The sequence below is a fragment of the Anser brachyrhynchus genome, assembly GCF_964034855.1.
Source record: "Anser brachyrhynchus genome assembly, chromosome: 1".
Taxonomy (NCBI): Eukaryota; Metazoa; Chordata; class Aves; order Anseriformes; family Anatidae; genus Anser; species Anser brachyrhynchus.
The window spans coordinates 97,352,823-97,376,766 of NC_137694.1; the positions used below are offsets into that span (position 1 = coordinate 97,352,823).

Consider the following 23,944-nt stretch of genomic DNA (forward strand, 5'->3'; position numbering starts at 1 on the left):
AGGCGGGGGGGGGGAACCCGGCACACCTCCGCGTTGGGGGCGGGGCCGGGAGCGCGGGCGGACCAATAGCGGCCGGGCTCCGCCGGAGGGGGGCGGGGCCTGCGGGGAGGAGGCGGGGGCGGGCGCGAGGCACCTGCTGAGGGGAGGGGGCGGGGGCGGGGCGGGCGGAGAGGTGCGGCCGCGCCCCTCCCCCCGCCCCCCCCTCCCTCCCGGTCCCGTCCCTCCCCTCAGGGCCGGGGCACGGCGGGGAGGGAGGGAAGGAGGCAGGGAGGCGGCGGCGGCGATGGAGGAGCCGCTGTGCTGCTGCGAGTACGTGGACCGGCGGGGCCGGCGGAACCACCTGGCGGCGTGCTGCTGCGACTGCCGGGAGCTGGACGAGGGCTGCGACAGGTAACGGCTCCGGGCACCCCCCGTCCCCCCGCCTTGGGGTCCCCTCAGGGAAGCGACCGTTGGGGTCCCCTCAGAGAATCCCCTCAGGGAAGCGACCGTTGGGGCTCCCTCAGAGAATCAACCGTTAGGACCCCCTCAGCGTGTACCCGCTCTCCTCCTCTCCCTGCCCTCCCCTTTCCTGTTGGGAAACTTTCCAGCCCCCTTCTCCACAGTTGAAGGGGGTGACTGCCTCTTCTCCACAGAGAGATCCCCCCGGGTGTTCCCTGTGTTTTCCCTTCGCTGTGTTTTCCCCCCCCAACAGGTGGCTGACCTGCAGGTCCCTGCCCCCAGGCGCTCTGGAGAGGATCGCCGACGACGTTGCGGACCGCTGCCGCGTCCCTTGGTTCGCAGGGGCCGTGAAGATCAACATCAGCCTCGTGCCGCCGCTCGTGCTGCTGCCTGTCTTCCTCCACGTCGCGGCTCTGCACTTCCTGCTGGGGCTGGTCATCTTGACTTCGCTTCCCGTGGTGGTGCTGTGGTATTACTACCTCACCCACAGGAGGAAGGAGCGGACTCTCTTCTTCTTGAGCCTGGGACTCTTCTCCTTGGGCTACATGTACTATGTCTTTCTCCAGGAGGTGGTTCCCCGAGGCCACGTGGGGCATTCCCAAGTGGTGCTCCTCACCTCTGGGTTAGTTCTCATGCTTGCAGCCTTGTCACGAGCCAAGAAAGACCCCGGCTACCTTCCCATCCCAGCAGGTGATGGCAAGTCATCGCATCAGGATTTTCCCAACAAGAACCTTCAAGGGAGCTCCAACGGGCTCCACGGAGTCACTACGGCAGGAGCTGCCAGTGCCCGTACTGTGAATGGGGAAGCCAAAGGCTATTCCAGAGCCTCAGCTGAGGGGCCAGAAGGTGTGAGAAAGGACTGGTGTGCTAAATGCCAGCTGGTCAGGCCAGCCCGAGCGGGGCACTGCCGGCTTTGCGGCAGGTGTGTGAGGAGACTGGATCATCACTGTGTCTGGTAGGTTTTGCACAGCTGAGGCTATGTATTTTTTGTTCCTCTCCTTTTTCTTTTAAGTTAATGTCTTTTTTTCCCCTAGCCTATTCCAAATGTTCAGTGATGTTCTTTCAAAAAGTAAATTTGCTGTTTAACTGTGACGACCGCTGCTAATTTCTACAGCGTATTTCAGAATTGCTCCTGGTTGTCTAAGTCTTCTTTGTCTTTTTTTCTGACTTGGTCTGAGAAGCACTAGGGATCCTGCAGTTAACTTGCATAAGTGCTCACCTGGGAGCAAGGGAACCCAAAGCTGCCCGCGCACAGTACTGTAATCAAGGAGCAGCAGGTATAAATGTCTTAGCTTAGGATACTATGCTTCCTATAAGTTTCTGAGGCAAATAGTCTGCTGCTCCTGCTGTACTGGTCTATTGACTTGTGCCTATAAGCTTTCTATAAAAAGCAGTAATGCTGCTTTGAAGCTGCCTGTGTTGTAGCGAGACCTTGGAGATGAGGTTCTCTGACAGTTGGGGGAGGGAGAAAAAAAGAAGCAAGCTCTTTTCTTTTTTCTTTTCTTCTCCCAAGCAAAGTAACTTCTTCTTTCCTTTTTTGGAGGATTAACAGCTGTGTAGGGGAGCAGAACCACCAAGCATTCATCCTTGCGCTCTCCTTCTTCATGCTCACCTCTGTGTACGGGATTACGCTGACCCTGGACACCATCTGTAGGGGACGAACCCTGTTCGTGGCTTTGTTCTACTGCCCTGGGGCCTATTCTGACTACAGGTGAGACGTCTGCATGGGAGAGAGCTGGGCTGGGAACTCAAGCCTGAGCAGGCAGCTTGGCTCCTTGCCTTTCCTCGTTCTGTGCTCACGGCCAGTGCTATTGACTGTCAAGCCTGACCAAAAAGTGCTCCTTAAAAAGCTCTGGAAAGCAAGGATGCATCTCTGCTTTTGCCAAGGTGGGGAGCCTGAGACTCAGAGAGCTCACAGTTTATGTCTAGGAAACTGTTGGAGGAGCTGGGATTTGAAGTCTTTATTTACTGCGTCCTATAGAGATACACCCTTTAGATGTTTGTTCCCAGTGAAGGGCGATAGTCTGACAGTCTGGAATCAGCGTGCTGCCTCGCTGAGGAAAGAGATGGTGTTTGTCTAGTGGCTTTGTCGCTCCAAGTTATCTGCTCGGTACAGACAGCATTAATATGCCTTGTCTGGCTGGGAGGGTGGCGAGAAGCATCAGACACGTGTTTGGAGACCGGCTCTGCTGCTGGTGCACGGAGCGCGCTAGCATGAGTGGCTCTGCCTTCCTCTGTACTCCATCATCTGTCAGGTGCGAGCACCATCGTTTCCTCAAGTAAGGCTTTTACAGCAGTGAGAGCGAAGAGCTAGGTAGCACGACAGGAACGTGCAGGAGTAGCTCTGGTAGCGCTAAAAGCTGTCATTAAGTAAGCCATGAAGCTTTAATTTTGAGAAAGCCTTTAAGGATTATCTGATGAAAGCGGCAAAGCGAGATCGCTGTGGCAGATGTAGACGGGGATTTGAAAGGATAGCGATTACTAGGGAAAGTCGCTCTGAAGCAGCTGCTCCAAAACTAAATGGCTTCCTTCCCATTTCTTTCCCTGCTGCCAGCTCTGCTCTGTCGTTCACCTGTGTGTGGTACTGTGCCATTGTAACAGCTGGCATGGGATACATCCTCCTCATCCAGCTGTTGAACATCAGCTACAACGTGACCGAGAGGGAAGCTCGGCTGGCTCTGCGGGACAACACCGGGCGCAGGCTCCTGGGTGGGTTAGTGATAGACACTGGCCAGTACAACAGGGGCTTTCTATGCAACTGGGGCCACTTCTTGAGTCTGGGGTCTCCCCCTCCACTGCGCTCTGCCGAAGACATCGTCTGACAGCCTTTTTTCCTGCAGATGACGTTGACTGACTTTCTTTAGCGGGGGAACGGCCCCTTCCCCTAGAACTCCCCCCTCCACGCCCTTCCTTCGTGGTCGGTGTATGGGCTGCCCACCCCGTCACGGACATCGGAGGCTTTCCCAGGCAGAGTGGTTCTTCGCGTGCCATCAGCCAGCAATAGGTTGCGGAAAGCAGTAAGCCATATGCACAAACCTGGAGAGCAGGAGCCTGCTGCCTTTTTGCACTGCCGGAAGCTTCACGTGGCTCAGCTTGGCAGGAAGAAGAGCACAAGGTTTTGAGAACTTGGCTTTTTGTTAGGCGGGAACTCTGGCATCAAGAGGAACCTGCTGCTGGACTTCAGCGTGCATGCTGGTTCCTGCAAAGGTTAAGGAATCCCTGGCTCATACCTACATGCAGCATTTCGGAGATGTCAGGAGGGTGAACTTTTAATACAGATAACATGCACCACTGCAGGAGCCAGGCTCCTTGGCTAAAAGAGACTGTCCAGGCAGTCGCTGAGCAGCTCCCTCCTCTCTGGCGTGTTTTTTTCTTTCATTTTCTATTCCATCCAGCTGTGTATACATGCTAGTGCTTGTATTAAGTGCCTTTGTGAGCAACATTCCTGTAGGGCTTTGTAAGATCCTCTTGTCTCCTGCCCTGTCTCTCTGACTGGGTGAGAAGACGCTGTCATCTTGGATCTCGTCATTCTTTTTGTAAGCTGAGTTTTTGTTGGGTTGACGGCTCGTCTCATCTCCCTCAAAGTGTTTCTGCTCTGATGATGGATTCTGACGTGAGACAGCAGGTAAACATACCAAGGAAGAAGGAGATGTTTTGAAGCAACATGTAACGGAGTACGAGGGGGAAAACAGACCGCTGCCTGATGGTACTGCTGCTGTACGGAAATGACTCCTTCCTCCTTGAGAAGGAGGGAGTCTGCGGGAGCATAGGCACCTCTGCTAGCTGCGGCTTTGGTAGGCAGTGTTTTGGCTGGGGTCGCTTATGTTGCTAATAAGCAATCCAGTCTCCTCTCAGCCCAGTCAGTGGGGTCTGCCTCGGTGCCTGGCTTCTGCTTTCTCAGGCCGGGAAGCCGAGGAGCAGTTCAGTGTCTGCGCGTGTAGGGAGGTAGAGGGGGGTGTGAGAGCTGGCTGCTTTTGGGGCAGCTGACCCATGGCGGCAGGTGAATGAGTGTGCTGAACATGTTCTGCAGGAAGGCCCTGTGTTCCTCAGCAGCCTGCAACTGCATTATTATTACCCAGACCTGAGCTTCAGCTGCAGTCACAAGGCTTTGGTGAGGATGGCTTCTAGTTTTGTGGGTGGGATTTTTGGTGTTTGTTTTAAATCCTTTCTGCGTGCTGGCCCTGCAGAAAGGTCTGGCTGGAAAGGCCTGCGACTGTGGCATGAGAGCTGGAGCTTAGGCCTAAGATTCAGAAGCAGTGGAAGAGCCTCGTCCTAGTTAGTTCCAGATGCGTGTGCAGCTTGCACAGCTCATGCTTCTGCTTGGGTGGCCGGCAGCTGGGGGGTGTTGCAAATTCAGTGTGCACCACTACCTTTTCTCCTAAGACGACAGCAGAATTACAGCTGTCCCCAGAGATCCCTGCCATCTTTGGTGTGTATGCTCCTGATTACATGTCCCAGTTTAAGGTGAAGACCACGTCCCTCTTTGTGCTGTTTGCTTTCCTCGAGCGGCACCTGCGCTTTTTATACCCATCACGTAACTGAGGAGCAGCTGCACTTGGGATGGGGCTGTGCAGAAACAGCTACCCCTTTACAACCAGTGAGCAATCTTGTTTGAGGTAAAGGGGACGCCTCTCATGCTTTTCCTGACTTTACTGGCCACACTAAGAGATTTCCGACCAATTCCCAGTGTGAATTAAAGGCACTCAGCTGGACTGTGCTATTCCTCTGGCAGCTAAGCATGACCTGACTGTTGGGAGCTGGAGCCTGACCCCAAGGAGTTTAGCTTTACACAAAAACCTCACCTCCGCACGCGTTGTCTAAGTGTTTCCATGGCACACATGCATTTTGTGGAGCCTCCTGAGATGATCTGAAGCTTGGCAGCCCTAGAGACTGCCATGCTGTGGGTTAGCAGGTTTGTGATCTTCTCAGACCTCGTCCTGCTGGCTCTTGGGAAGACAAAGCCAGCATTCCCACCTGGGCTAAACAACCCCCTGCCATGGAGATCAATCACATGTCCATGAGCTGAGCAAGCTGTGGGAGTGCTGTCAGGTTTGAGATGAGTGGATTCTCAGTCCCGCTGCTCCGGCTGAGAGCTGGGCAGGTGACAGACGCATTCCTCTGGCAGTGCCTGGCCCTGTAGTGCTCACTGTCCCACAGGTATTTGTTAGCACTTTGCAGCCCGCGTGCCACTATGGCCTTGTCCCTTGCCTTTTGGTGAGCCCTGGCTTACACCAAGGCTGCTGCAGTGGCATCGGCCGCGTGGACTTTCAAGCCCACTCTAATAGTGGGGTAAAGTGCCAAAGTAAAATTTATTTTTTGCACTCCTTCCAGAGGGAGCCAGAACCCTTCAGGACAGTAAAATGGTTGTAAGGCTGGGGCTTTGTGCAAGGAGAACTCGGTGCTGAGATCCTCCAGTGAACAGGAAGTTCGTGTCACTCTAATCTGCATAGCAGTGGTGACCCTTTCTTTAAGGACTTGGCTTTTGGTTTGTTTACCCTCCTGGCTTCTTCCTGAGAGGATTTGCATTGTGCTTTCCGTCTCCCAAGGCACACACAAAGTAACACGATCTATCGCCGCCTGGAAGAGCGGAAGAGTTGCTAGCTGTGGATGCACGCTCTGGGTCTCTTCTTTTAATAGCCCTGAGAAGCAGCAAGAAGCCTTTGAAAAGGTAACGCTCCCTTTTCCACTTCCAGCGAGGGCAGACTGTTGGGATCCCTTGTGCACTAAGGGGCCTTTATTTATTTATTTTATTGCTGGGCTCAATATTGACCACTAAAAAATTAAAACCTAGTGCAGCCTGGCAGGGCTGGAGGGTCAGGTCAGTCCTCGGGCTCCCTCTTTCCCACTACCCCAGCCAGGCAACTCGCAGGCCAGGCGTTGGCCTGAAGGCAGGGACCAGTGCCTTGCCCATAAAAGAGCAGGCACCTACCTATGTGGCAATAAGAAAAGTGTGCTGCTGGCCGTTTCCAAGCTTTCCCCATGTAGGAAGAGAGGACCCAGAGTTGATAAGAAGCAGGGAAGGATTTGGGTGATACCTAGCCTCTATGTTTCCCCACCTAGACGTGGAGATGAGTTTATCCTGCTTTAGCCGTGACCTTGTGAGGCATTTTTGTTCCACAATCCGCGTGGTCTTCAGGGCAACTCTTGAAGGGCCAGGGTCTTGATGTTGCTGCTGTTGTAGTGGTAAGCCCCCTGTGTGCGAATACCAGCACCCAGTAGTTTGGTGACTGTGCTAAGAACTGCGCCCCATTAGATACTGTGCAACTGGTGGCTTTACACTGAGTGTGCTCTCTGAAACTGTGCTTCTGTGTAGACAAATCGCAGCCCCCCCTATAGACTGTTTTCTCCATTTAACTCGTCCTGAAATGACAAAAGTCACTCGTGAGCCTGAGTTGGTGCTGCTTGTGACTTCTGATCACATTTCAGCCTTCATGCTATGATGGTGCTTTTTTTTTCTTCTAAGTAGGTTGCTTTCAAGTGTCTTGATGAAACCATTTGCTGTAAAAATTTCTTGTAGAGATAAAATGGATACTGCCTCACTGCCTAATGTCTTAATAATGTGCTTGACTTTCTCTTTCTATATGAATGTATATTGCCTCATTAGGGCAGGAAGCGTGTGTGATTATGGATGTTTTCCCTATATTGCTTTCAGCGAAGAATTCCACGTTTTCCTAGGATTTTCTTCCACTGCCAGGATGTTTGTACAGTGAAACTCTTTCTCTGGACAGGTGAGGTTCTTTCTGAAATGTGGGAAATCAGCTTCCCAAAATCTTTGTCTTTATGGAACCGCTTTTAATGATAACATGGAGAATGAATGACAGGCTCTGGAAGACCTGTCTGCCTTGGGGAGTGGGGTGTGTGTTCCCCCACCCTGGCCAAAGCTTTAGGAGGAAACTTCATGCAACATTTGTGAGCTTTGTTGAAAGGACTGGTGTGTGTATGTGCGTGTGTCCTGTTTACATCTTATCCAGTGTTTTCAAATTGATGCAATTATGAATCAAAATAAATGATTGGAAATCATCCATGAAGTTGCCTGTTGATTTATGCCACCTTGCTCAGCCAGGTGAAATGACTGAGTAGTGCCCTCATCTCATGGCTACTGTGACGTGGGCATGGGGAACAAGGGAGCAACAGGCTAAGGAGAAGCTAGGGAACAAGTGTTCTTGCAGTTCCGCAAATGCTGTTATGCATTTATTCGTGTTGGGATGAAACAGAGCTGTTGGCAGTTCTCACGACCATAGAAGTTTGGGATACCTCCTCGTCCCCTCCAGTGGGGATTTGCACCAGGATCTTGAATTCTGAGAGCAATCTGTTAGCAGGCATTGAGTGTAATCTGACTGGGTTCCTAGCCTTTTTGTCCAGTGTCTTGCTTTCCCTCGTATACCTGCCCTTACACTGCATCCAGAACCCTGAGAAGGAAGCTTCTGCCTTTAAACTCTTTTTAAGCCACGTTTGGAAATAACATGGATACTCCCTGTGCAGACAGTGGGAAGAGACGTCCTCTTTGATCCTGCTGGCATCTTGGGATGTCTCCCGAAAGGCAAGATGACCTTTAACAAACAAGAATCACAGGTGCCTTTGCTGGTTTCAAGAGTTCTGCTGTGATTTGCCCGGTGGCACTTCTCTCTGCTGTTCAGCCATTTCTCTTGGAAGGTCACTTTGTGCGCTTGTTGACAACGAGGACCTTTCACAGCAGTGAGCCAGGTCTCCACCCGTTGGTAGACACTGGTGTGCTGATCACCAAAAAGCAAATACTTCAGGAGCTAAGGTTTTTGGGAAGGCATGTGAGTAAGAACTCTGCAGGGCAGGTGCTGGATGGGGATGGGGGAGAAGGGGAGCTTGCAATCACTTCACACTTGTGAATTTGCTGTTACACCCCAGTGGCAATGCCCCCTCTCCCTGCTCTGCTGGAGAAGGGATGCCTGGCTCTGGCTCTGCAGCCACCTCCCTCTCTGGCTAAGAAAAGCAAGGAGCTGACAGGAAGGAGTGGGTCTGAGCTGAGAGTGTGGGCTGATGACCAGCATTAAGGCACCGACATCCACATCTAACCGAGCGCTGAGGCGGGAGGGATGCTCCAGCACAGCTGCAGGCCCAAGCTGTTTGCTCAGCCTGATGTGTGTCACCCTCCTGCTGGGAACTGTTTGCTGGAGCTTTCATTATCAAAGCTCTAACAGCATGCCGCAGATTTTAGGGGTGTCCTGTGCCATCTGTCAACAGCACCATCAGGCACAGCCTTGCTTCTGCCAAGGAGGGATGGTTTGTTTCTACTGGGCATGGATTAAACAGGGAACCTGAGGGGCTTCTCATCTCCCCTTGGATGGTGACTGGGGTCGGTAGGAATGTGCCTGATCCCTGTCCCTCAGCTGGGTTAAGCTGAGGCTTCAGCTTCATGCTAGCATGGGATTAGCCATAGCAAGGGCAAAGGGGTGTCAAAGCACAGCTCCTCCTGGATCTTCTGGATTCTCACTGCTGGAACCATCCAGCAGAAGAGCAACTTAATAGGAAAAGCTTTGTCAAAGCTACAACCCGAAAACCCTAGAAGTTGAGAGCATTAGAGACAAAGTCCCATTCTCAAAGGCAAATGCTGACTGTATGTCAAGTCCTGGGGGGAGAACTGTGCTCCACAGAAGCAGCATTATTTCTGGGGATGGTGAGTGGGCACAAAATGCCCAACAGTGGCAGTGTTGTTGGGGGAAGAATCTGTGGTTCATTATACTGGTGCACCCTGACTAGCTGAGTAGCCAGAGATTCAGCCTGTTGCTAGCCTCTCTGGCGCATTCCTCTGTGAAATTTGCCACTCTTCTGCAGTGCCTGTTCCTCCCTGCAAGACAAGTTATTCAGCCCTTTCTCAGCTTGTAGCTTCCTCTCGCAATCTGCTCCTAACGCAGCCAGATGGTCTGTGCTCGCCCACACGCCGCGCAGCACCTTCAGCTCCCTGCGCTTGGATAAGGCGCTCGTCTGACCCGCTGGTGGTCGGGTCTGTAAATCAGCCCTGGGGAGAGGGTAAATGTTAAGGTGCTGTGGAGGGAGGCAAGCTGGGCGTGACACAGTCTTCAGAAGGACGCTTGGGGTCTGCTGGATGGCCTGGCTTGTGTGGGAGGGGAGGCTCTCTGGCCAGATCCCTGCGAGCTCTCTGTACGGGACTTCAGCCCAGTGCCTCAGCTTCCGACGCCTTCACACTGAAAACTCACTTGTGCTCGTTTCAGATTTGGGTTTATTGGAAACTTTCACGGCATACACAGGATTTAAAAATTATCCAGTACAATGGATAACAGCAAACTGTCATCTTCCTCGCATTGCCCAAGTACTCTCCATACTGCCAAATCAAAATCGTTTTGGAGAGAACTTTGCCTATCTTGTGAGGGGGAAGCGACTCCAGATTCCTCCCTTATGCTATTGCTCAGAGAAGACATACTGTACCTTCTCTGCATTACTATATCTGCACTGTGCTGCAGGTTAAGGCTCAAGAATTATGAGAAACCTTATTTTTCTGTTTGAGCTTATGTAAAAGCACTTAAAAATATATATATATATATATATATTTGGTGTTATTTGAGGTGTTGGCTCAAGTGGAAGGGCCTAGACAGACTTGCACAATCCATCTTCAAATACTACAGTTGACCAGCATGGGAAATGTTTAAATGATGGATGCGAAGCCAGAGGATCGTGAACTTGGAATAACCACTTGTACCCAAAATCAAAGCACTGCGCTTGTGAACTGGCCAGCACAGTAAACTAGACTGTGCCTTGTAAGAGTCCAGGTTTTAGATTGTCTGCATGTGATGCTGTAACCTGGACTGTTAGTAAATACAATTTGCATAAACAGCTCTTCCCTCGCCTTCTCTCATCCACGCTTCCCTGGCTCAGTTAGCCAGAAGCTGTTCTCTGGGTGGCCAAGTTCACAGCAGGGGTTAGCAGGGATCAGCTGACAGTGAAGTCTGTTTGCTCTACCATCAAGCTGTCGCCCTACAGAGTACTGGCACCAGAAAAGCACCAGGTTTCTGCCTAATAGGTACATTTCAGTTCCGTGCCTCCTGTGATGGAGGAGGGTTACTGTCAGTCCCGCAGCTCTGCGTGAAGAAAGGGTCCTGGGCTAAAGCTCACCCTGGGCTAGCCTTTGGTTACCTAGGGCTCGCTGCCACCCAGCCCAGACCTCCCAGTGGAGACCTCAAACTGGGAGGACCTTGTGGGCAAGAACCTCCTCAAGTCAAAGTGATGAAATCATCAAAGTAGGTTCCATATGCACGTGGGTTGGTCTGGCCAGTTTCTTCTGTTACATTTGGAAGTCAGGGAGAATTTCAGCTACTCTCCTTCGTAGCTGGTTCCTCCTTTCCTCCCTCTCCCTTTCCTTTTTCATCAGTAATGGGTACTGCCTCCAAGCTTTGAATGCATTCAGCATGAGTCTCCTAAAAGAAATGAGGGAAGCACAGAACAAAGTGATGACACTAAGATGTATGCATAACATGCCAGGTAATCAAAACATATTTGAGAGGGAATTCCCCTGAAATACTTCTTTCTTCAAGAATAAGCAGTCTCCCAAAACAGTTCCTTCAGGAGAAGCACAAATGTAAAATTCAGACTCGCTCAGTCCAGATCAACTACTTGGGGACGTGGGCAGGTGGGCTCTATTTCTTACCTGACTTGTAGCACCCCACCAAAGGTGCCTTGCCCCGGGTTCCCATATGGCAACAGGGAGCAACAGGCCCTTCTAAAGAGCAGTGCACTGTGCCGAGGGCTGAACTGCCTGTTGCCAGGAGGAGGAGGAGGTAAAGAGGAACAACGTGACTATGCTCCTGATGTAAGGTCGTATTGTAGAATGAATCCAGTCTCTTCCTGCGGCTGAATTCTCCCTGCCTCCTCTGGTTTGTTGGGTTAAACCAGGCCCTGTTCTGACCTTACAGACTAAGCAAGCTAGAACAGGTTCATTATACCCCATATGAGGTGAATTTCATTTAATTCTTCCTTTGAGGTGCTGCACGTCCTGTTTGGGCCATAGCACAGGCACAGCCTACTCATGACTGCATGCAACTGACATGCTTTCATGGTCAGGGAGGTGAACGTGTTTGTTTTCTGCTGGACTTCGATAATAGCTCTTCCTGTTAAAATGCACAGTGAATGCAGTCATGGGACAATGAACTGGGTGCATCCAGCTCCAGCTGTGATCAATAGAACTGTCTGCTCTAGTTCTTCCTGCCAAACCAGGCTGATGATTGCAGAAAACAAAAAATTCCCTAAGTAGGGTTTCTAAGTTTATCAACTTTGGATTTGTAAACCAAATCATCCACAGTAGACAAAACAATACAGCGTAATTCCTGCACAATTTCTGCTTGTTATAATTGTACTTAAAGATTTTCCTAAGGCAGCTTTTAGCAGAAGCTGCATAGCCAGATCTGCTAATCAGCTTAGAAAGTTTCAGCCACTTAGCTGCTTTCACTGTATTCTCTTTCAGCAGATTTAAAAGTCCTGTGAAGGATATGACTAAACTTCCTTTTCCAGGCTGTTTGGAAATTTCTACCATAACCTTATGCTGATGTTGTCTATGCACATGACAGAAACAAAATACCAACTGTATACAATCCCTTTCACATGTTCCTGGGGAGCAGATCATTGCTCTGTCAAGAGCAGAGTCCCTAAAGTATTCTATGGGGTAGAATTAAACCCAAGTAAAAAGAACTGCTGGCAAGGGAATGCACTTACTTGTCTCTATGTTCAGTAGCAATCTTCAGTTTCTCCCTTAAGGTGTCTTTTTCCTCCATGACCAGATGAAACCATGCCCAGAAGAACTTCCTCTTGAGGCAGGCTGCACGGAGGGTATTCGCTCTCTCTTCTAGACTGGACAGATAATCCTTGTACTAGGGAAGGAAAGCAGAAAGAGGTGAGAATGGCTTCTTTCTCCCACCCCCAGCCCAATAAACACATACAGAGCAGTGCTGAGACAGTGCCTCTGAGGGACAACAGGGACAGTAGTGGAGGAAAATCAACGGGGAGCAAGGGGAAAGCATGAAGGTGGTAGTGGGGAACAGCATGTAGGAGAGCGTCCTGGGTTGTGGAGGATGATGGAGGGTGGAGAGCTGAAGGAGGCCTCTGTGGAAGGGAATGGGGTGGTGCTGGAATAGGGACAGAGCAAGCCAGGAAAGTTGGGGCTGTAGGTGTGTGGAGTGGTGGTGAAGGGAAAGCACGGCAGCAGCTGGCTCCCCTGGTATTGCTTCTCCACTGGGGTGCAGGCAAACCTTTAGCCAGTTCCTGAAGCCTCGTCTGAGCAACGTGTGGCAATGGAAGTCCTCAGCCCGAGACACCTTCTCCGAAAGGCTGCTCTGGGTGTGCTGGAGCCAAGCCATCAGGCATTTCCTCTGCAGGCCCAGGCAGTGGTGCTTCTCGGCCACCTGAGCAAAGGCAGAGAGAAGGCAGCTAGTTATCTGGACTAGCGACTACAAAAGCCTCAGCTACTGAAAGCTGGCTACTCTAGAAAATTACCTCAGCTCTTGGGGGGCCTCTAAAATGCAGGTGTCTGACAGCTGGAATACCTTACAGCGTTAAATTCCCACAAAGAGGAGGCAGCATAAGGAACAAGACCAGTCTCCCTATCACACCACTGCTGTGTCACTCCTAGAGAACATCCTTTTGAACTAGACTTGCGGTTTGACCTGTTGTGAATGGAGCAGAGGCATGGCCTAACAGTTCAGTCCAACCTGCTCCTTAAAGCTGAACAGCAGGACGACTTAGAGAGCAGCTGCTATCCCCTAGTTCATCCCAGCCGGATGCCCATGTGCATTTGGTTGAGCTCTTCAGTAGCTGCAGCTCCAGTGACTTAAATGGAAGCTTGCCAGCTTAGCCTTGGGCTTTGGCTACATTTTCAGGATACAGTTGAGTGCTATTAGTCTACTTCTGATAAGGCACGCCAACTCATTCACGTACAGAAATGTTTCATTAGCAGTATTTGTATGTCACGGTCTCAGAAGCCACTAGCTCTTCTGCACTGAAGGCATGGCCAGGCCAGAACAGATCCCTGGATTGTCACCTGTGGTATCGTACTTCTAGCAGCGGCCAACAGCGCTCCAGCACTGACTCCAGGTAGAAGGAAAGCCCTAGTGATGGGCTGGGGTTAACTACTAAATACAATGCCTTAGAATTATCTGATTAGCTTTGCTGTGGTGCAAAAGAACTGGCAGGCTCACATCATATAATTTCAGTTTATTTTTTTGGCTGTATCGTACTAAACTAACTCCCACTGTGTTACTGGCATCGAGTCAAGTGGCGGTTAATATTGCAGACAAGTGTAGGCTAACAAAAGATGACTTCTCATTAGACTGAAATTCATTCCTTTCTCTGTCCTTTTGGTTCCTGTTTAATCAGCTATAAATGAGGAGGCCACCCTTGTGGGTTTTTGATGACCTTTCGTGATTATTGTCAGATGAGTTGATTTAAAGCACTAATGTAGGGCAGGGTGTGCAAGGAGAATTTTTGCTTTGCCATTTCTACCTGGCTTAAGAGCCCATTAAGGTTTCTGCTACCTTCTGCATCCATTCTTTTTCCCTTCCTCCCATGATGCCAGTCCTTTGCTTTATCCTCAGCACTTACCACCAAGTTTTCCTTGGCTTGCTCCCTCAGCCTCTTCCATGGCACCATTCCCAATTTTCTCAGCAGGACACTCTCATAGTGATCTTTGGCCTTTTTCTGGAGCTCCTGTTCTCTTTCCAGCCTCCTCTGCTTCTCCAGCTCTTTCTACAATACAAAGAGCAGGAGTTTTAATTCAGCCTGCATGAAATGAACATTAAGCTTGTCATACTGGAGTTGAAGGTCCTGATCTCACGGGAAATGGGAATCTGCACCATCATTAGCAGTGCAGATCAGGCATGACCCAGCGTATTAGAACCCGTTTTCGTAGGCCCTGTGTGAATGTATGGCCTTCCCTCAGCACCACAGTTTGGTGTTACAATCACCGTCCCTGTAATCTGTGGCTACCAGCAGTGCTGATATAGCAACAACTTTCTTTTGATGGGCCTTCATCCATGTGAGGAAGGGTGCCTTGGTGAGCTCGAGAAGGGTAGCTTTCTATGTCTATAAAATTAGACTGAAAACCTGTACAAAAATGCTTCTGAGTTTATGCATGGAATTTAGCTTAAATAGCCGGGAAGGTATGTGGGTATTATATAACCGTACGATATTTTTGACTGAGACTCAAAGATGAAGGTCAAACATCCTAAAACACTCAGTGCAAGTAGGACAGCACTTGTAGGTCAAATTCCAGTAGAACTTCAAGTGTGGTGCTATTTGGGTTATTAGTATAGCTCATTTGCAAGTAACAAGAATGACACGGGGCTATTCCTAGGCTGCCGGATACTGTTAGCTCCAAGGAGAGGATGCCGCTAATTCTTCAGCTGGAAGGTTGCCCTTGATAGATCTCTCAGGCTTGTTTACTGATAAGTTGTGTGTTTGTGACTGGTATCACTGTGTATGCTGGAAGAGGATACAGGTGGAAGGAGCAGCCTGAAAGTAGCCCAGACAAGCTGCCACTGCGGGGGTTACGTGGCTGTAGCTCGGCAGTGGATGTCCACCAGCTGGGACCTCTAGTCTGGCTGGTGAGATGGGGACAGTACATGCTTCACAGCACGTTCGGGCCACAGCCCTTTTACTAATGTCCCTAAAAAAGGGGGAGGTGGTGAGCTGATACAGCTGGTGCTGTGCAGTGGAACACTGCTCTGTTAACAAAGGCTTTCATTTCACACCCCTGGCTGCTGACTCAGTGCTAGTGGGTAACAGCTCCTCTTCCCTATCCCTGTTAGGTGGGTGAGACAGCTGAGGTGTTTGGTCACCAGCTTCTGTAGCCTCCTCTCCTCCCGTCTTTTTTCCTGCTGAGCTTCCTTTTCCTCAGCCTCCTTCTTCTGACGTGCTTCCTCTTCAGCCTTCATCTGGGCCTTGAAATGGAGAAAATGGAGGAAGATAAAATTTTGTTCAGCATATGCGACCATTTTGGAGAACACAGTCCTCTAAACTTTCTCAGACAAGTAGTATTCTAGTACTGTCCAGAACCTGAAACTTCAGAAGGAGGCAGACTTTGTCACATACTAGACATGATCTACACTGAACAATGAACTGTGAAAGAGGGGGAGAAGGAAGTGTTCCTTCTACTACCTATATATGGCCATCTTTCTTTGCCCTAAGTTACAGTACTTGCCCACTCTGCCAATAAAACACTTAAAACCATACCCCAGGTTACTTATTGATAACATGATTGCTGAAGTCAGTACTGAACCACTGGGCTCTGCTCTGAAGTTTTACATCTGCATGTTAAAGAGCATTACAGGTGCTCACATATGTTTTTCCCCAAACACTGAAGACCAAAGAAGCTGTTTTACTTCAGCACTGGTTATATGTGGTACATGTGTACATACAATATCTTTCTCTGAATGTTCACCCGTTCCCCTTGCAAACCCCAGCCTGCTTTCATTCCACAAAGTTCTTGTTCTTGGCGTATGCATCAAAGGCCTCAAACCCACATGATAATGCATGATTATAATGACTGTGCTTCCTCCAGTCTCTATGATCATGGCAGCAGTAGCTGAGGAAACCTAACCTAATGCTTGTCTGCCCACCCTATGGTTGATGTGTTCTCTAAGGTTTGTTTAAGCTTCCTAGTATGCATGCACATCCCTCTTCCTTGGAGAAGAAACACTGATTGTTTTAGAACCCCAGTTCTGAGCTTTCTAATCCTAATGCAAATTAGGATTGATGTTCTCAGTAACAGATTAATGCCTTGAAGCTAAGAAGGCTCCTGTTTGATGCATATCACGGAATTTCTATATTAGCTATGCAAATATTGTCAATATCTTCCCTTTTCAGAAGAGATTTTCTAGAAACCAAGATGCAGCATTTTTACTAGGTCAGACTACACTTCCTCAAGCTGCACATGACCTGACCAGACAGGAGAGGGAAAACCCACCATTTGCTAGGTCCAGTCAGGTGGATTTCAATTCCACTCTTCCCATCCTTGGCAACAATGGTTACAGCCATGAGGTAGGCGTGAAAGAGGTGGCGGAGGGGTGGTAAGGGAAGCTGCTTCTAGAGTTGTAACAGCAAGCATCAACACAAAATGTCTGTGATATGGCAGGGCTAGTGGGGTCACTTTTTGATGTACGCTGGACATCTGCTTTCTTTACAAGCCATAAAACTCCTCATTTGGCTAAAGGGCCTCTTCTTGGTTCACAACTTCATGGTGTTAAAATAGCACTTCTTATGACTCAAATAGCATGAAAGAGTCTTCGTTTCATTTTCCACTGTCCTTACCAGTCTCTCCTCTTCTCTTTGTTGTTTGGCTTCTTCTAATTTCCTCCTTCGTTCTGCCCGCTGGATTGCTCTCTCCTCCATAGCTACAGAAGTGGAAACAACAAAAGGACGTTAGTCTTAGTGCAAATGAGCTATAGGATAATGGCACAAGCTTGGTGAATGGGAAGGATGACCCCTTCTCTCTACTGCCAGGTCCCCTGGTGACCTGGCAATGCCAGGACTAAGTGACTTGCTTTCTGCTGCCTCTTATGGCTGGCAGTTTCACAAACGAGGAACCCACAAACTCTTTTAAGACTCAGGACTGCCCCAGTTAGATTCACTCCACCCTCCTTGGTTGACAGTCACCGCCTGGATTATAAAAGGCGCTGTGTCCGTCCAGAAGTTTTCTCTCTTTATTCCCTTGAATGAGCGCTGGGGCTCGGGGCACCTGATTTAGCAGCAGTTGCAATAAGGTCTCTAGGAAGCTCCAACTACTTAGAGTGACTGCATGATGAAAAACATCCCTGCCACAGTGACACATCGGTACTTGGTCCCTTTAGTGAGAAACTACTACTTAATGCTGCTTTGGGGAGATGAGTTGCAATGCTGCAGTCTTGCTGGCTATGACTGAAGGTGTTAGTCTGACCTCACAGAACATGCAGTGGGCCTGAGAAGCTGTGCTTACTCCTTCTGCAGTCACAAACAAAGCACAGGCTGGAGCAATCCATAATTGGAAGGGCGTTTAATTGCTTTGACCACAATAGGTTTCCTCAAGTTCTTTTTCCCCTTCAGCTGTGCCAGGGTTCTCTGCCAAGGGAAAATCATCTTGAGATGACTTTGCACTTAACTACTTAGGGGGATCTTCAAAGAAAAGCACTTGAGTGCTCTGAAAATACTCTTACTGTCCCCAGGCTGTACAGAGCTCAGACAATCAGTGAGTGATGGCTTGTACTAGGTAGCGTGGGAGCTGAACACAGTCAGTTAACGAAAGGCATCTGTTAATGCACAGCAATCAGGGCCAAAAAGGTATGGTGATCCCAAGACTGTTAAAACATCACAACAATCACATACCAGACAGTCTTTCTTGCAGGCTGTGACTACCCCTAGGTTGATACGGAAGAATATAAGCTAGGGAGGTAGCAGAATCTGATCTTAATTCACTGTACGACAAGGCTGTTTTCCATGTGTAATGTGTATCTGCCATTCCAGCATGGCCAGAGAAGGGGAGCTACCTCACAGAAGGGAGGGATCTGGAGCTCCTTCCCCAGCCTACCTACTGTTGTCTCACAAAATCTTGGGTTGGCACTTCGTTCTCTTGGAAATCTTAATACCTCTGACAAAGGTAGGTGAAAATGAGCGCTCAGTTTAAGTGTTGATTGGATGTGCGACGGGAATAAAACTGACAGCAAAACGACCTGTAGAGCTTCTCTCAGAGTCTTGTCACACCAGAAACAGTCACAAGTGTTACGACTAATGGTTTCCACAGCGTTCTGAGCATCAACTTGGGGTGCTTGCAGCGGCCCAGGTTTTACAGATGCCTGACTTGGCCATGAAAACAGCTCACACTCTCACAGTGCTGGTCATAGGCAAAGAAAGAGAAGTTTCCAGATGAGCTGTTGAGCAAAGCGGTCTGGCATGGTCTTTGCTACCAAGAACAATACCTTTCAGTATGGGATGAGCTGAGGTCAGCTGGGTGGAGGGCCTCCTGCCTTGCGTCACTGCCCTGGTGTTCTGGGACCTATGAGAAAGAGGTAGGCTATGAAAAGGAAGAGTGAAGACATCAATCAGTGAGCTCGGTCAAACCATGTCTCACACCTACTACCTGAGACCGAGAAACAGGCCTTGTAGTTTCTACCCTTCACTGTGCTACATTTTCACTGTGGGCCCCTGATATACATTTCTTCTGCCTGAAACCGGATTAATGATGCAACCTTACAAAGAAGATGAGTACCCTGAGCTGCTGCATGTTGTGAAATACTGAGTATGACAGTTTCTCTCTTTTCCTAACTAAATCCCTGCTGCTATTATGTGTAACACTCCAGTGCTGCTGTTTCTAAGTGGACCCTGTATGGATCACGCGGTGTCAAGTCAATACAGAACACAGAGGATGAGAACTGTGGCGAGACCAACGCAACCCTTGAGGCTAGGTCGCAGGTAAGAGGAACAGCAGATAGCACTAGTATGACTGAAGCGTTCCTGGCAAATTCTGGCTCAGCTTGGGTAGAAATGAGATATGATGACTAACTGATCCTGCTCTACCAAGGGGGCTTATACCTCAAAGGGGTGGTATTGCATTTGGATTGTCTTCCGCTCTCCATTTTTAACTCCCTGGTTTGTGAAGCAGAGTTGTTAAGTGCCTGGGTTACTGCCATGGCTTGTGCTGCCTCTCCTTTTGCTCTGCTCAGCCTCTGATCTTCCTGCAGCTCAAGGATCAGCTCTTGCTGTTTCTGAAGCTGCTGCCTCTGCTCCTCAATCAGACGTTGCTGAAAGGCGTAACGGTGCTCAAAACAACTACCATAAGCAGGGGTTGTCTTGGGGCTGGGTGCCTGAAACTGCTGGGGGAGAGTGGCTATTTGATTCCTGTACGTAGCCTGGTGCTGGGCATTCAGGGCTGAATGTTTTAGGGTGATCTGCCAGGCAAACTTGGGTTTTCTGTTGGAATGAGATGTGTGAGCAGCATCCCAACAAGAGTGGTCTCTGGTCTGGTCGGGTTCTTCCTGTACGAGGCATGTTTCAGTTGGCTGGGAAAGAAAAAAAAAAAAAACACAAAAAGAAAGATTTGGCATTAATTGAAATCAAGCTCTCTTCTGCCCTTTCCACATAATAAGCGTTTCTTGAATGAAAAATCTAGTGAGGGGCCTGAGAAGTAGGGCAATCTCAGCTACACAATCTTCATCCAGTTCCTAGTCAAGGCAGAGGGACACAGTTATGCGCATAACTGGAAGGATGTTGGGAAAACACTGTTAAGAAGCTGTGTGCCATTTCCCTGGGAGGAGGAAATCCTGATCAGGCAAGAGCTCTGGCAGGCATATTACCCCAACCATTTCGTCAGGGAGCACAGCACAGGACAGTTCATTTCTCAGGGGTTAGCTCATCTCTCAAGGATTACCATGATCCCTTTTGGACTCTGTTGTCCCTATGCAATGCTCAGACTGAGAATAAAGGAAAAACAGTTGTTGAAAATGAAATACAAGTGGTCTACAAGGCTGATCTACTGGACAGCCTCTTTTCAAATGGAAGAACAGTCTACAAAGGGCTGCTTTCTTGCCTCTTCTCCAGCTTAGGTCAAGTATTACCATGAAACTGGTGCACACTGGGGAGTCAGGCTGCGCCTTCCCTGACACCTGATTTTTTCTCAGAAGAGGCATCAGATGCCAGCTCTGCTTTCTGACTCCTAGGTCAAACTCCAAATTCAGTCCCATCCTTCCAGCACAAGCTTTTCCACCACATCTGAAGAAAAATACTGGCCGTCTAGGATGATTTAAGCACAATAGGAAATCAACTTTCACTGACATTTAAGCAAATGAACAGCTTGAACTGTAATATGCATGTCTGTATGTGTGAGCTCTCATACTGGGTGCTGTTTTACAGCTTTTATAGACGGAAAGGAAAGGCAGGCTCTGACAAAAGACAATTTAAGGAAGCATCCTGATTCTCCTACCTCCTTGTGATGTGCATTATCCTGAGATATTCACTGACAGCTCCCCCCCCACTTCTGAAAAGCCAGAGAGCTGCACTGCCATGACAAAATCTCGTCATGCAGTCGAAAGTTATTCTTTTTCAGTCTAAGCAGGCATCAAAGATGTAACTAATCTCTCAGCAGAAGTGATCTGGGGGTGGGACGCTCACTGCGACTCAGAGTACATGAAGGGTTGTTCTCTGGCACCATAAGAGATCATTTTATTTTTAAAACTCATCCACTGTCCTTCATGGTTACCTCTGCTCTTTAACAGGCTTCCCTCCTGAACAGTAGGCAGGTATTTAGGGGTCACCCTGGGCAAAAAACCTTCCTCTGCTCTTTATTTCAGATTGCACAAAAGCACTTTGTGAGATTACAGGGATGCCAATAGACAAAGCTACATGGAAAGCTTTACCTCATCTTGCTGCAAAACTTGATGCTGGTTTACTTTTGCTGTCCTAGGCTTGCTAGCCTCCTGTGGCCCGTCCAGGCCCCCCTTCCCCAGTGACACCGCCTCCAGCAGCTGTGCCATCTTCCTCTTTGTCTCCTCCCTCTTGAGCTGCAGCTCTCGCTTTTCTGTCTCTGCTTGGCTCCAGCGGTGCCATGCTAGAAAGCAGCAGCGCAGAAGCCGCCGCCGATTATGCTCTGCAGACAGCTGGTTTTTCCTGAATGAGAAAGCACTTTTGTTACGATAGGAGTGAGGCTTCTGTCCAAACCTGCCTGAAACAACTCCATCAAGTACAGTAGTCCAGGCCCCGTAACTTCCCAGGTCTTTTTGTTGTTCAGCTCTGGAGGCCCTCCAAAGCTGTAGCGTTTTGCCAAGGAGGAATGGGAAGGCAGATGATGCCCATTACTTTGAAGTAAGTGTCCCACTTGGCATTTTGCATTTCCCTCTGTCACGCCTGGGCAGCTGCACAGAGAAGGGGAAGTGCCAGTGCCTCCCCACACAGCCTCCCAGACACCTGCAAGAGCAGGATATTTCCCTGCTGACAGGGAACTGATCCAACAGCCTTAATGAAAGGGACTGGTCAAAACGGCTGTAATACTACTGAAGTAGGAGATACCCTCCTATTATCTGGGGCCCAGAGCAAGCCAAAATGAGATTTCCAGGGAAAATACCTAGAGAGAGAGTTGCAGGCTTGTTAGAAAGTGCTAAAGCTCTAGCTTCTCTCTTTCCTCCTTTTCATCTGTGCCACAAGGTCTCCAGCAGAATGTAGGCAATGTAGCAATTTTCTCAAAAAGCCTCTGTTTTCCTCCTGCTGGCTAACTGGCAAGCCCCTTTTACAGCCCTCTTGTCACCACACAGAGTACTGCTGCAGCTGGAGGAACTTCACAGTGCAGGGTCACTACCTGTTTTGGTCTTGGAGATGGACTTCCAATTGCTGTGTCTCCTGCTGTACTTTCTGGGTCCACGTATAGTTTCTCCAGGCTCGCAGGGCCTTCAGTTGGCATTTCCAGTCAGCAAGGGCTCTGGCTTTCCCCATTTTAATTCTGCATTCCAGAATGAGTTTGAACCAAGCAGAGAAATGTCGCTGCATGCACTGCATGGGAGAGTTTCAGAAAACCAATGAGTAAGGTACAGTCCAACACAAACGCCAATCCTCTCCACCATCCCCCTTATCTGACTTTTGCTTTTGAGGTTCTTTTTAGAATCCCCACTTTCCATAAATACCTTAAAGGTAAAATAAAATAATGCAGAGCAAAGGTAGTCTTCTGCAAAAGGCAGACTAGAAAGAGAACACCATGGGGTTCCATGCTTTTGAGTGAAACACGCTCAGTTCACCAAGTATAATAAGGAATAAAACGCATGAGGAATTCAGGAACAGTTTCTAGAGGTAAGAAAGATGTTTCAAAATCTGGAAAATGCCTAAGATTCTATAAACAAGGGCACTTCTGTGGAGAAGAGTTAACAAACAGCTCCATGGACCAGTTGCTGATTTTTTTCAACTTAGACAAAACTCAAGACACTTCCCAGCGTGAATTTATGACATGACCTAAGCTCACCTTTGTTCCAGTAGGAAGCCAAACCGTTCCCCTATTGTGTAATTAGACTCGCTGCCTCTGGGAGTGATTTACATTGTACAGAACAGCAATTTGCTATCTAATCTACCCCATAATTCTAGCCCTGCCACTGCAGACACTGTTCATTTTGATCCTCCAAGTGGGTCAACTCACAGGACTCAGCTGTTCCCCTTTTGTGATAATGCCTTGTAATAATTGCATTCCTCTCGGTCACTGAAATCTCCAAATGAAAACTTACAAAAAGGACAAAATGTCAATGCATTAGCTATTTTTTTCTGCTTTAAGAAAATAATCAATGTCACTATTGCTTAGCTCGGCTAAGCTGTGGCTTTTCACATTATGCCAGCTCTAAATTGTTCTGCAGCTTCCTTTAGGCTTATCTTCACAGCTTAGATTGTGCTGGAAAGAGGCTGTGTCCTGCTAAACAGTAGCCAAGCTCACATCCAGCAGACCGGGGAGATGAAGTGAGCCGGGGGAGAATCACCATTAAAGCTGAGATTCTTTGATGGAAAAAAAAAAAATCTAGATGTAGAGAAGTAGACGTTAATGACGACTGTTCTGTTAATTAAAAACATTACATGATGGATGGTATACATACTGCACACAGGGAAGTTTATTCCCTTCGCTGAAACCACCCATATAAGATCATTCAGTCCAAAAATCTCTCCAACTGTAAGGGTTCGATGTAACATGTTTAACAGAGCTGGCTGCAGCATCAGAAATGAGCAGGGGAATCTCTCTTACTTTTGTAAACTCTCAGGGTGAGAAAAAGGGAAAATCCCCACCTTTAGATACCCCTAGTGGTAAGACATGGAGAACAGTTGATTGATGGGAAGCTCCCCTACAGTTTAACTACCAATAAAACCAGTTACTGTTTTCACCCAACCAGTTTCTCCAGCTTAATCTCCCAATAGCAGGTAAGTGGGTTCAGGGCTCCAGGACACTTGTGTTTTTATTTCCCTTCAGAGCACTGCTCGTGCTGTTTTTCAGAACTAGAGGAGTAACAGTCAAAAACCAGGGAAAAAGAATTAGCTTCCTACTAGGAATTACTAAAGGCTACATGTTTGTCTCAAGCTGCTGCAGTATCACAGAATATTCCCCTATACCTGGTGGGGGTGGATGCTCAAGGAACCCGTTACTGTGTGTAAACTGGCATACTTCAACTCCTGGAGACAACTCAGAAGTCAGCACAGTCCCTCAGCGCTTCTCTTTCCTACCCCCCTGCTCCTGTACCAGGCTCTTCAAGGCAACCTTTAAATATCTTCCCATACACACAGTAAGGGAACTTCTCACGCCCTTCTGTGCCACTTTCTCCCTCCCCACTTCCTTCCTCAGGGGAAAGCAAATCTTGCTCTAGAGCCGCCGCCTCTGTACATCTGCCTGTTCCTCAGCTGCAGAAGCCTTTGTGTTTGCAACTGGAAGTGACATCTTTTCCACAGCTCTAAGTGAAATCTTCCACTGGGTACACTTGTGACCCAGACTGGGTGTGGTGTCTCCAGATTTCTCATTCCTAGTCTTACAGTGTACTTCTTGGCCTGCTTT

The 23,944-nt window shown here is 48.9% G+C and overlaps 2 protein-coding genes across 6 annotated transcripts in view; one reads left to right on the top strand and one right to left on the bottom strand.

Moving 5' to 3' along the window:
- ZDHHC23 (zDHHC palmitoyltransferase 23) lies at positions 1-18,968 on the top strand. 3 transcript variants are annotated; one of them, XM_080564182.1, is made up of 5 exons: positions 154-390; positions 692-1,393; positions 1,982-2,149; positions 17,911-18,043; positions 18,744-18,968. In XM_080564182.1, exons 1-5 carry the CDS (start codon positions 284-286, stop codon positions 18,756-18,758), a joined length of 1,125 nt encoding a protein of 374 aa, XP_080420308.1. In that variant the 5' UTR covers positions 154-283; the 3' UTR covers positions 18,759-18,968. The 3 variants fall into 3 exon arrangements, with proteins under 3 accessions (XP_080420309.1, XP_080420308.1, XP_080420307.1); XM_080564183.1 differs by lacking the exons at positions 17,911-18,043; positions 18,744-18,968 and adding an exon at positions 2,993-7,458 and having other exon boundaries at positions 1-390; XM_080564181.1 differs by lacking the exon at positions 18,744-18,968 and having other exon boundaries at positions 17,911-18,340.
- The window catches only part of CCDC191 (coiled-coil domain containing 191), a 20,284-nt gene continuing 5,975 nt past the window's right edge, over positions 9,636-23,944 (bottom strand). For 2 of the 3 annotated variants that reach the window (XM_080564039.1, XM_080564041.1), the window contains 10 exons: positions 21,731-21,921; positions 20,796-21,045; positions 18,976-19,442; positions 18,363-18,457; positions 16,723-16,805; positions 15,252-15,353; positions 14,017-14,160; positions 12,669-12,821; positions 12,136-12,290; positions 9,636-10,844 (listed from right to left, as the gene is read on the bottom strand). In XM_080564039.1, the coding sequence (XP_080420165.1) occupies positions 10,712-10,844; positions 12,136-12,290; positions 12,669-12,821; positions 14,017-14,160; positions 15,252-15,353; positions 16,723-16,805; positions 18,363-18,457; positions 18,976-19,442; positions 20,796-21,045; positions 21,731-21,921 (1,773 nt within the window). In that variant the 3' untranslated portion in view covers positions 9,636-10,711. The remainder of the gene's footprint in view (positions 10,845-12,135; positions 12,291-12,668; positions 12,822-14,016; positions 14,161-15,251; positions 15,354-16,722; positions 16,806-18,362; positions 18,458-18,975; positions 19,443-20,795; positions 21,046-21,730; positions 21,922-23,944) is intronic. The other variant, XM_080564040.1, reaches the window with a different exon arrangement.

Coding starts and splice junctions, on each gene's coding strand:
- ZDHHC23 (XM_080564183.1), top strand. CDS start 284: ATGGAGGAGCCGCTGTGCTGCTGCGAGTACGTGGACCGGCGGGGCCGG. Junction 391..691: donor CTGGACGAGGGCTGCGACAG/GTAACGGCTCCG, acceptor CCCCCCCAACAG/GTGGCTGACCTGCAGGTCCC. Junction 2,150..2,992: donor GGGGCCTATTCTGACTACAG/GTGAGACGTCTG, acceptor CCCTGCTGCCAG/CTCTGCTCTGTCGTTCACCT.